We start from the raw sequence: 12,098 nt of genomic DNA on the forward strand, positions 1-12,098 counted from the left end.
GCCTTATGTGTTTCTCTTTGTAAGTCACTTAATTCTAACAGAGACATTATGGGAGGCAAGATACGAGGCTAAAACAATAGCTTGTGGTCTTCAGAGGGCATACCTGCAAAAAAAAATGTTGGCACTGTAAACAGTGATGCAGAACAAGTGGGTTTCTCGTGTTGTATTAAGAATGCACACATAAAGATCCTGGAAAATAATATGGAAGTTGCTTTGGGTGCCTCGACACGTTCCAAGTACTGCCGAGGTACCCATGAGCAAGGCACCGAACCCCTAACCGCTCTGGTGCGCTCTCTGTGTATCAGCCCGACTCTGACATCCCCCCACTAATGCATGTCCACAGGTCCTTTTAGTGCATGTGTGTGATTTCGGGAGCATTAAAATAATGGTAACTAGCTTCAGTAACTAATCACCTTCTAACTCGCTGACAATTGTTTTTTGTAAATATGGTAATTCCATATTTGGCAAATGTTGTGGCATTTTTCAGTGATTCTCTTTTCCCCTTATAGACCTACAGCTGTTCTGTGCTGGTTAAAAATAACTACATTCATTCTCTAATCTATCTCTCCAGACCCTGCATCTCTCCGCCTGGGATAAGTCAGCGAGAAGCAATTTGAAAGCCAAACAGACTTGATGAAAGAATTCTGTTTTGTGTAGACAAGATGTAAGCACTTTGGTAACCACAAACACAGAGGGAGACATTAAAAGGCAGGAGTGCAGCTAGACTCTAAAAGGAAAAAAGAAGAAGAAGTGATACTTAAGAGACTCTTTTTTTTGTCGACATGGTGCAGCTGCTACTGACCCAGAATGAACTCCTGGACCTGATCAAAGGACTCGAACGGGTTCACATTGTCACAGAGCCATTCGATGATCTGAAGGCAGAGCAGAAACACCGGGAGAGGGGGGTCAAAAGTGGTGTGACAGCAGCAGTACAACATGTTCCTCTTTCAGACTGTCAAGTGGAAACAACGATTGTGACTAAAGTTCACTTGTTACATTTTAATGCAAAGTGACATTTTGTGACATATAATGGTAAAAACTAGAAGCAGGAGACAACTATTAGCCTCACTGTGCACTTCTAACTTCCCCTCACACAATTAGTCCCCCCCACCCCTTTCTTTTTTTAAATACTATTTGAAGTAAACAACCTGGATTTTATGGACGAAAACTGACTGACACCACTCACCTGTTACCACAGTGGGGTCAGAGGTTTCTTTGTCTCAACTGTCCACAGAAGGGAAACTAAGTATTATTGGTTATAATAAGTATTCTTATTAATAGTTTTATTACCACTGATTATTTATCGTTTATGGAAATATACCTTTCAAGACTCTTTCTTGATATATTTAATTAGTTTAAGGGTCTTAACTTTTTAGCTATGCTAGCATGGCAAATACATTTGTGCCATTTAAAACTCTGGACTCTGGATTTTAAATCAAGACTTCCCATGAGAGGCAAAGGCTAGTTTTCCGCGTCATTACTGTGATTGGAAGGAAAATGCCTCGTTCTAAAAGAAAACGGTCTCGGAGCACTCTGGACTTGGTCTGGTCTTGGTTAGTGTGGTCTTGGTTACAAGACTGACTATTTACCGAACACCACCAGGAGGTACATTTATACATGATTAGCTTAACATAGCAGTGTACCTCGCATAAATGCCCACTAAGTGATAATGGTTAATAAGATGAAAATGCAAAAATGTAAACATTAGCATATTAAAGGTTGAAATGAGCCTCAAGCCATGCTACGAGCTAACATTAGCATGCTAACAAACTGTGGATGTATTAGTTGGATATTGAAAAGATTTCTTGGATCGATGTAGCTTCAGTGGCTTTACTGATATTTACATAGAATCATAAAACATTTTTGGTGTCTTTTAAGATTCTCTGCAAAATTCAATGCCACAGTTCATCTGAGTAAAAACATCTTTTTTTCTCGACATTATCTCATCGGTTTGAACACAAGATTTAAACTAGCATTGACAAAAAGACATTTCTTCAAACACCGTGTGACTATTGTAAGAGGAGGGTGAAAAGAAAGACAGATAAGGAACAAGGGACTCAATTTGCACAGTATTCTTTAAAAGTTACAAACTGCCTTGAAACAAGGAAAAGTATATTCACGAGCAAGCACCTTTGATAAAGCGTCCGCTTTTTGCGTCGCTGGCCCCATTTAATGGAGGCGACAAAGAATACATAAAGTGTGGTGTCCAATTTCCCAGTGCAAGCTGCACTAATGAAGCTGGTGACTCATTTAACCTCTAAAGAGAGAATTTATTACAATCTATCAGAGCAGTTGGAACATCTTAATTACTACTAATAAAGGCTGAGTCAGAGTGAGCACTGTGCCCAAACAGCATATCTGTCCCTTGTTCTTTTTGTTAGTGTTTAAGTAAGTTTGATCTCTGTCCCCTTGTCGTCTCTTCTCTCCAGAGTCAGTGCATCTTCCCATCTTCTCATTCTCGTGTCTCTCTAATGGCTCACTTCCAACTCAAGGTTGACACCTACTGAATTCCCGTGGAAATGCAGAAAATTAAATGAAATCAAATGAATCTATGTCACCTAGGAGATACACTTGGAATAAAAGTTTGGAAGTACAAATGAAGTTAATTACATCAAGCTCTACAAATAATTAATGGCAGGCAATGTGTTGTGTTAAAAAAAAAAAAAAACTACTTCAGGTGTGTGTTGTGTGCAAAGTCAAGTCTTTCTTCGGGGTAAAAATGCCACCTGGTGCTAATTTAAACATGAGAAAACAGTAAATGAGCATTGTGTGACAGTATTTTTTTTTCCTCCTGACACTTTTTTTCTTGGCTTCATTTTTACCTTCAGCTCCAGGTTTGGGTCGCTTCCCATGTAAACCAGCAGGCAGTGGAGGGCGGCCAGGCGCTGTGGTTCGCTCTTGCTGCTGGGACACCTTGGATGGAGGTGACGTACAACAAATTTACTTTTATACAACACAAGCATACACAAACACGGAGACATGAAAGCAGGACGCACAGGCAGCCAATCAACAGACAGATGCTGCACTGTGATGTGTGTGCAGTTTTGCAAAAGTGGGAAAAATGAATACATGCAAAGTCCAAAAACATGCAAGAGCAAAAGGGAACTGGTGCATCTGTTTTTGAACAGATTGGTTGAATCCAAGACTTAGACATCCAAGACGAGGCAAGGACTCAATTTCAAGCAAATGTTTATTCTTGAAAGAGTCTGCAGGTGCGTTTGAAGGAGAAATTGATTTCCTTTCTGCTCCCTTTTATGCATCTAAATCTCCCGATATACATAAATCCTTTATTTCTGAATGGAGTTGATGGATGATGGAGGCATCATACTCACCCAGAGGGAGAGTCTGCTCGCAGTATCTGCAGCAGATGGGTAGGGCTAAGCTCAGCAGAGTGAATCCTACCAGTAGCCAGGTCCAGAAGACTACTGTTAGACTCTTCCTCAGCATGCAATACTGTGATGTTAGCTGAATGACCCTGCAGGCCCAAATCAGCGTCAGGACCTTGAGGTTAGTGAAGCAAACGGAAAAAGTTAGCTTCATATCAGGGTAAAAAGCTCACATTTTGTGCAGGATACAAACATACCGAGGGGGTAAAAGTTTTATAGTTGGTAAACAAAGGTGCTACACAGGCATCGCTCAGCATTACCCATGATGTCTTACCTGAGAGAAAGAGGGAGTGACAGAGCATCTCCTGCTGCCTGGTGTTGATACAATGGAGGAAATAACCCTGCAGGTACACCAGGATGAAGTAACCTACATATAGGAATAACACAGCCGTCACTGTCAGTGTGCATGTTGGTATTCAGTCTGCACACCAGACATTTATTGAGCTGCATGAGGACACACGCTCGTTTGTATATTTGTATCCGTCTTGAATACACGAGTAGAGAATGCATTTCAGCAGGCAAACTCTCAGACTTGATTGAATTTATAACAATTCTTGTGTGTGTTACACAGTATCTGTGCAATGACCTATAGGAATGAAGATTGGATGGAACTGTGTGGCTTTCTGCTGTGACAGGTCACTGCCTAGAGAAACTCTGAAGGCTCTGCTGCAGTCTGCACAAAAAAAAGGTGGGAACTGTCAGTACAAAAAAACGGTGTAAAGAGATTCCTATAGTGGAGAAATAAATTAATTGTACTTTATTTAAATAGAAAATTGTGTTTTTAATACACACCTTTGTGAACTGAAACCACAGTGTAGATCACCTCCTGTTTGTCTTTGATTGGTTGGCTGTAGCAGACACACATGCTTCCTAAAAGCAGACCACAAGACAAAGCAGGTTTAGATCACAATCAAATCTATTCATGACGATCAATGAGAAATGAAAATATCTAAAATAAATCAGTTCTTTAGAGTGTTAAAATCAGAGTCGGATTGAAAAAGGAGTGTGTTGAGATTTTCTGGTAGTTAGAAATCAAAGATGTAATCGACAATTTAGTGCAGGAATCAAATAGAGATTGGAGTGCACCGTCAGTCATATGAGAATACTATGAAGGGAGGTGTTTCTCAATTAAACTCTTCCACCAATCTTTAGATAATGTAATTATCTCCCAGATTGATTTTCTGATTGATGGTGCTCAAAAAACAAAATTCACTTATTCCATAGATTGTGTACATGAAAGATCTATCAGTGCATAGTAGACAATAAAGGCAGTTTCTGTGTTTTAAATTGGACTTACTTTCTTGTGTTTTGCAAAAGAGAAGTAAAAGAAAAAAAAATCAACAAATGGAAATAGTCCTGAGGAACAAAACGCAGGCAATGTTCGAAAAATACCTCGGTTAAACGAGTGTGTGCATGTGTTACCTATTCCATTTGTGAACACTTCCATCCTAACAGGCTCCTGCTCCTGCTCCATGTGATAATGGTCAAAACCCAGATTCACAAACCTGTTGGGGATGCACACATAATAATGAAGGAGCGCAGCAAACTGTTTCATAGCACAAGAGGTGACCAGTAACTCATTTTAGTTGCAGGTGCATGTCAGAAGTATTGTAGAAAAGCAGAAAACAGACACAAATACGTGCTGAGAATATGTATTTTTTTCCCCTCTACCAGTAGTTGTTTCCTTACTTCACTGTGTGGAAAGGATTAGCAGGCAGGTCTAATGGGAGTTCCAACTGTGGGGCAGCAATAGAAGGCGAGATGATTTAAAGTCATTGTTCTGTCATTATGCTTCAGAGAGAGGGACTGGCAATTTTCTCAATTACTAGACATGGAAATGACTCACCACAGTTTCACAGTTATGGCTGGGGTAAAACTGAACACATCGCATGAGAAACTTGACCTGTAAAAGATTGTTTTTTTCCTGATTACCTATAGATGTTTTTTTTCCCATTTGCATAGATTAATGTAAGGTGTGTGTGTGTGTCTTACATTATGAGCAAGATAGTAGAGTCTTTGTGTGTGTCCGTCCCACTGGACCCAATTAAAGTCCTCCACTATTCGCTCTACTGTTTTGGTCAAACGATCTGGATTTGCCATCACCTGGTTCACACAGATATATTCATTTACTGCATTGTTCACTGAGAGGACCAAAGACAGTTTGTTTTATGGTGTGAGACTGAAGCCAAAACTAAATGCTCTTAAATAAATACAGTGTGTGATATTGCCCTTAGCTTTTTGCTTACTAATAACAAAATATGTGCATTTTTTTAGATAATTTATACAACTAGAAATCAGCAGAGAAACCAACCACCACAAATACTGAATGCATTACACAGTTAATCTGCTTAACAGAAATCCATGGACACCTTCTTCAAAAGAGCACGTGTTCAAAATGAAACCCATTGTGAATGCAGTCCAACATACCACCCTGTATCCCTCCTGTTTCATCAGCAGAACATGGTAGAGGTCCACGTCTGGAACGCACAGATGAGTGTGGATGAATTTCTAACACTTTCTCCAATGTTTCACCAATGAGTGCAAAAGTCTCTGTAAGAGAAGCATAAGGGCTCGTCGACCGACTCACATCCATCCTCAGTGAGCAGCAGCAGGTGGCTCTCCAGCACTGATCTCCGGCCAGTTTCTGTGTTTAGGAACTAGAGAGGCAAGGAAAAGTCAGCATGTGACTGTGGGGCTTTTAACGAGTTACGAGGTTACAGCGTGATGATTTCCGTATTTGAATGTGACGGACAAACATTTCTTTTACATTAGTGATTCAAGCAAAGCCTTTGCAACATTCCCATGAGGCTTGAGTGGCTTGTGTTTTTCTGATGATAAGATAGATATAACTGAGAAAGAGAGACTGATTTTAAAAAAAAGCAGCGCGCTTGTAAATGAAACGAGCTGTGACACTTGTACACAGTAAGCTCCAAAGGTCCTGAGCTTGCAGGACCAGCTCGTCGCTGCAGTATAAAAAAAAAAACCTGCATGACAGTGGCCAAGACGACACACATAAATTCTACCTGCACTTTGACCCTGCAGTCTACAGCCTTGAGAACTTTAGTGTTGTTGATAGGATGGATCTCAATCAGAAGAGTAAGACACTTGGATACTACAAAGACAGACAGAGTAAGAAGAGATTAGATGGAAACATGCAATTTGTTGAATATTTCAGTAGCCTAAATGTGAATGTAAATGAAAAAGAGGGAAGGAGAGCTGGGGTGTTACTTGGTTTGAGGCGCTCCTCTCCTCTTGTGTTTTGGGCTAAACTGACAGCTGAGGGGAAAAACAAGCACAGGGAAAATGTCACAGGACTTAATTTAAATTTACTTTCAAAGCACTGTGGTTAAATCTGTGTTTTCGTTATATATGATTTTGCCCAGCTACAATGAAAGCTGTGGCCTAATTCCTGTTGGTCCCACCTTTGCTATAGGTGGTGTTCTAAATCCTGCAGGTCTGATGCCTGTTTGGAGGAATCCCTGAGTCTGTAAACACTGCAATGAGGGAAACTCGGGATTTACTGTTTTAGAAAGGGAGCTCACTTAAACATGGGATATATAGGGTTAATAGCTTGTTTCAGAAAGAGGGGTAACTGAATCTAGCCTGAGCTGTTGGGGCTTCAGTTCCTTAATAAAGGGAACCTCGGTATTGATCAGGAAGTGAACCGGCACCTCCCCAGCTACCGGACCAATTTCCAGAAGTGGTCTGCACCAGGACTTAAACTGGTGACCCTTTGGTTCAAAACCCAAGTCCCTAATAGACCCCATTTATCATTCAAATCAGCTGTTCTGGAAAAGGAAACTCCCTAAGTTCCCATCTGAGAGTAAATCTGCTTCGAGTTCAGGGTCAGTCTCAGAGTCTGTTCTATGTGAACCTCTAACTTCATGATTTGATTTGCTATCTGTCAAATTGTAGAGACTCACCTAAGAGTGTCTCCTCCTTGTTTAGGGAACAGCTGCTGACACTCACTTGCTTGTCAAAGGTGTACAGGAGCTAATGCAGAGAAAACATATCCACTTTGGAAGTAGTGTGCACATACGTGAAATCAAAACTGGTGACAAACACATACAAACAATACCTTGTTTTGTTTAGTGTTGGAGTCATATTTCCCAATCCTTGTTGTCCCTGTTGCCCCCTGACGAAAAGAATCAGAATCAGAGAGTAAGGTCATGTGTCTTTAAATCAATCAAGCAAAATTCTATAATCCTAATCTGTGCTGAATGAGCGGACATATTTTACCATGAGTAATTTTATCACATTGATGCCTGTGGAACGTCATGCTTGACCTCTTCATCACCTGAGCAGACCCAGTTTATTATCCCAACTAAACCTGCTGCACTTCAAAGCAGAATCCATCTTTTTTCTGCCTCTGAATTACCACGACATCTATCCTGACTCTGGAAGCACCGCAAGGCGTGCATAATACTGTGAAGCTTGCACTATAAAAGAGATTATTTCCTGCTTCCAGGCTGCATGCTGTCTTTAACCTGCTCACCCCACAGACTCTTGGTGGGCCTATCAGTGAAAATGCATGTTGTGCAATGACACAATTTAAATTGAAATCAGCAAATGTGTCAAGCAGGAATGTAGAGAAATCTGCACAATAGTATAAAGTTTTTTTCTATTTTATGACAAATGACTGCTGTGGTATGTGGTATCTTAGATTGTTGATGCATCAATATGACTCAATAAAAATTGGGGACAAACAGATATCTAAATATGTTTTATAAAGCAATTAGCACTATGAATTGAACTCTCCTAAATTCCACATATATTAGTTAAATCTCCTTAATTGGGAAAACAAAACATATCAATGTATCTATATAAAAAAAACCTCCTGACTCTATAAATTCTACATAAAATAAAAAACATTTGAAAGTCACTAGAAACTCCTCCAACCTTCCAGGAGTAAAGGATGCTGGCATCTCTCTCAATGTTCAGGATACGAATGTCCAATGCTCCAGAGTATTCTGCAAACACAGCAGTGCAACAACAACCAATATTTAGACAACAACTTAACAAATGACGTGCCCTGACAAAAAAAATAAAATAATAATTGTTACGACATGAGTAAGTCCAAATGAGTAATACTACTACTACTACTACTACTACTACTAATAATAATAATAATAATAATAATCAATTATTATTATTATTATTATTATACATTGGGTAGGCAGGAATTTGGTTATGTCCCATTCACCAACTTTATATTTTCAATTAAAGCACAGGAAGTTGTGTCTTCGACTCAACAACACTTAATGTAGACCTACTTTATGAGCTGTATGTCTTCATTTAAAATTAAACCACGTTTTGGGAGGTTACTAGTCACGTTTACAAATGTTAAGGAATACAGACTTAATCCTATTATTTTATTAGTCATAAAGATGAAATGTGAAGAGTAACTACCGCCATCCACTGGTCAATACGAATATACCATTTTCAAAAGGGGATTTGATTTTTTGTGTTTTTCGTTTTAAGACGCTGAAGATAATGTCTTTAAAAAAATCATTGCTACAGTTTCACCGGAATAGTTGGTTCAAATTACGCAAACACGTTTAGTACTTTATTGTTGTTAAACAATTCTCTAAGCATTAGGACAGGACAAAGGCACCTGAACACCTCACCTTTCACCCTGCAGACAGACGCCTCCTTCCTGAGGATGTCGATCTCCACATCTCTGTGCAAGTCGAACTTTTGTTTGAACTTCAGCATGTTTCAAGTTTTCAGGATCCTTTGCTTTCAGACAAGAACTCCTTCTTTCAAATGCGTTTTGTGTGCTTGAGAAGAAGAGGCTGCACCTGACAGCTGGTTGTTCAAACTCGGCATCATGTGACCGAAAGTCTCCGAAGCAACTTGGGCACGAGGAGGCGAAACGTAAAAGCAGTACAGCACCTATTCACATGATCGTCAAACGTTTCCTTGACTCAACAAATGTATTTTTGTTGACATGCGGAAATGTCACATTGTTCCACAGTAAGCTCCGCCTTCCTCCGGAGCAAAAGAGCGAGGAGAGTCGTTACCATAGGCCGAGGACAGTATCAGTCCAGCGGGTTGGAATGTCACACCTCCCCGCTGAATGAGCGACACATACGGCTCAACCGAGCTCTGCACTAACAGATCCACAACAGCCAGCTTATAATACACTACTGCAGCCAACTTATAATACACTACTGCAGCCAACATTTCCTTTGGTAAGCATTAAGTGGTTGACGATCCATTTTTAATAAATTAACACTGAAGTTTGAGTTTCACCGTATACACTGTTTTTGTGTAAGCCTATATCCTATTGGTTAAAGACTTAAGATTTAAAGATTTTTGCGTGTTATGATTTAAATGCACCTAAAAATGAGAAGGAGACGTAGACCTCCGGTGGCTTACCAAAAGAAAGGAGAGGAAAAAAAGTTTTTAACCAAATGTGTTTTTAATTAAACTAACGCAGGCAGAAGTTCATAGAAGAAATATCTGTGCACGTGACAATGGCCATTTAATGAAAGGGACCAATTTCACTCATACAGTTGGCTGAGTCTACATTAGGCTATTATTATTGTTTATGTGTTTGTGTGTTTTGCTTTGTTCTTTTTTTTTATGGTTGTCAAGCACTTTGTAAACCTGTGTTTTTAATGGTGCTTTATAAATAACGTTAAAAATAATAATAATAACGTTATTATTATTATTATTGTATTTAAAGTGTTTTACATTTCAATGCACTTTCCATCCGTCCATTTAGAAATGGCACAGGCATCTCAAACTGCAACAGTTTTAGGTAGACTAAGGTTATGTTGATCACACTGGTTTGTTGATATGACACATTTTTATCATTGCAGTTATGGTATCCGCCTTTATAGGGATTTAATTGACTCATGTGTTTCTGTTGAGTCACTTTTGGTCAGTCATACTGTATGACTAAATCACTACATACAGTGCAGCAGTGAAACAGGACATATTTTAATATTCTGTTTTTATTTTATAGGAGTTTTGTATATAGGCTAGTATGTTTCCTTGTAATTTTCTAATACAAGCTGCCATGGAGTGCTTGCTGTGGGCAGCCCCCTCACTCTGAGACCTCTCCATGTCACTAGGATCCTGTTTGTGCATGAGTGTGTATTTCGGCCTATGCGTGTGTTCATGTCCATTAAACAGAGTGTACACCCTTGTGGGATTGATACAGTTTGAATTATTATCATAATAAGTCTTTGTTCTGTCTGACTTGTTATCTGCTCGTCTACACCTTTTCTTGTCCTCTGTGGTACAGTAGATGCTCTGTGTCTGCGTCTGGAGGAGAAGGAGACATTTCTGACCAAGAAGACCAAACAGCTGCAGGACCTGACTGACGAAAAGAGCTCACAGTAGAGATCAGAGACATGAAGGACATGCTGGAAGTCAAGGAGAGGCAGGTCATTGTCCTGCAGAAGAAGGTAAGTTGAGTAAAGCGCCGTCCGGTATCCGTAAGTGGTGCATTTAATGTAGCCAGACTTGTAGGGCATATCAGACTTTTTCCTTGTAAGTCAGAAACACATCTACTTGCAGAAGTCGTGGCCTGAACCTGATTTTCAATGCAGAGAATTATTCATACCAAAAAAAAAGTAATAATCACATTTTTAGGAAATCTTCCCCAAATATAGTTAAACTCTGTAGTCTGTAGTCTTTTTTTTAGCTATTTTTTCTGGTCTAGCAATAGTTAGGTCGTCAGCTTGAGAGTAAACCCATGGCCTGTCGCAAGGCCAGATCGCTCTCTTTCCCAGCCCTCTTCCTCTCCTCTTTCTCACGGATCTGCATTTCCCAGTGAGCAGCAATAGACGCCTGCTCTTCGGCCTTCTTTCTCTCTCCTTCCTTTTGAGAGATATCCTTAAGTTGCTCTTTGTGATAGTTCACATTTTCCTCGTAGGTTAACTGCAGCTTGTTGTGTTCTAGTTTCTGCCAGATCGCACAAGTTTCTTTCGTTGAAAAACTTCTTCACAGTTCACCAGAATCCATCATGGCAGAAACTGACCACAAAACTGTGTTTAAACTAGTTTAACTAATCCTGAGTTAAAATTAAGATGTGAAACACATCTGTGATTAATTATAAACCAGTTTAAACCTAGATCTACTGACATTTTACTGTTATTTTCCAGACAGAGTCCAGGGATTCAAGGACCAGGTCTCCTTCATTCAGACCTACCCGAGGTGAAAGAGGTAAGATATGACAACATAGTGTTTTATTAAATTTGATAGTATCTTAAATTATAGGGTTATTAGATGCTACAAGATGAGAGCATCTCTAGATTATGGAACAAGTATTTTCAATCTGGGAATAAAGCTGTCAGAAGGTTATCGCTAAGATTGAAATAAATGGAGAGTAAGTCTGCAATATCAGCAATAAACAATCGGTTTATTTGGAGACAGATGTCCAGGAGATGGAGGTTAAGGCAGCAATAAAGGCTTTCACGCTGGTACGGCACCAGGACAGGATTGCTACAATATAGAATTTTAGAAAATGTTTCCAGGACTTCCTCTCCCCAATACTAACCCTGCTATATAAGGACATCATAGGTACTCAGACTGGCATTGTAGCATGAGAGTAGTAGTAGTCTCCTTATTACCAATACCTGTTAAGGAACATTCACAAATGGGAAATTTCCGTTCTCTAATCCTGTTAAATAGTGATTATAAAGTCGTTGGAAAGATACTGGCAGCACGTCTTGAGAAAGTCATGTCCTCATTAATCCA

At 39.6% G+C, this 12,098-nt stretch overlaps 1 protein-coding gene and 1 long non-coding RNA gene across 6 annotated transcripts in view; one reads left to right on the top strand and one right to left on the bottom strand.

Moving 5' to 3' along the window:
* gsap (gamma-secretase activating protein) overlaps positions 1 to 9,140 on the bottom strand; it is a 31,445-nt gene extending 22,305 nt beyond the window's left edge. For 3 of the 5 annotated variants that reach the window (XM_079334725.1, XM_079334723.1, XM_079334726.1), the window contains exons 1-18: positions 9,014 to 9,140; positions 8,286 to 8,356; positions 7,465 to 7,521; positions 7,310 to 7,379; positions 6,615 to 6,662; positions 6,410 to 6,498; positions 5,974 to 6,043; positions 5,814 to 5,863; positions 5,379 to 5,489; positions 5,233 to 5,289; positions 5,076 to 5,122; positions 4,809 to 4,891; positions 4,179 to 4,256; positions 3,973 to 4,059; positions 3,661 to 3,753; positions 3,333 to 3,501; positions 2,823 to 2,913; positions 803 to 872 (exon numbers count right to left, since the gene is read on the bottom strand). In XM_079334725.1, the coding sequence (XP_079190851.1) occupies positions 803 to 872; positions 2,823 to 2,913; positions 3,333 to 3,501; positions 3,661 to 3,753; positions 3,973 to 4,059; positions 4,179 to 4,256; positions 4,809 to 4,891; positions 5,076 to 5,122; positions 5,233 to 5,289; positions 5,379 to 5,489; positions 5,814 to 5,863; positions 5,974 to 6,043; positions 6,410 to 6,498; positions 6,615 to 6,662; positions 7,310 to 7,379; positions 7,465 to 7,521; positions 8,286 to 8,356; positions 9,014 to 9,101 (1,429 nt within the window). In that variant the 5' untranslated portion in view covers positions 9,102 to 9,140. Of the gene's footprint in view, positions 1 to 802; positions 873 to 2,822; positions 2,914 to 3,332; positions 3,502 to 3,660; positions 3,754 to 3,972; positions 4,060 to 4,178; positions 4,257 to 4,808; positions 4,892 to 5,075; positions 5,123 to 5,232; positions 5,290 to 5,378; positions 5,490 to 5,697; positions 5,753 to 5,813; positions 5,864 to 5,973; positions 6,044 to 6,409; positions 6,499 to 6,614; positions 6,663 to 7,309; positions 7,380 to 7,464; positions 7,522 to 8,285; positions 8,357 to 9,013 lie in introns of those variants that run through there. The other 2 variants (XM_079334724.1, XM_079334727.1) reach the window with 2 other exon arrangements.
* A 398-nt stretch (positions 9,141 to 9,538) lies between these two features.
* On the top strand, positions 9,539 to 11,564 carry LOC306817663. Its single transcript, XR_013778052.1, has 3 exons — positions 9,539 to 9,580; positions 10,645 to 10,804; positions 11,504 to 11,564. It is a non-coding gene; the product is annotated as an uncharacterized lncRNA (long non-coding RNA).
* The last annotated feature ends 534 nt before the right edge of the window (positions 11,565 to 12,098 follow it).

Source organism: Symphodus melops, assembly GCF_947650265.1.
Source record: "Symphodus melops genome assembly, chromosome: 22".
In the NCBI taxonomy this organism is placed as follows: domain Eukaryota; kingdom Metazoa; phylum Chordata; class Actinopteri; order Labriformes; family Labridae; genus Symphodus; species Symphodus melops.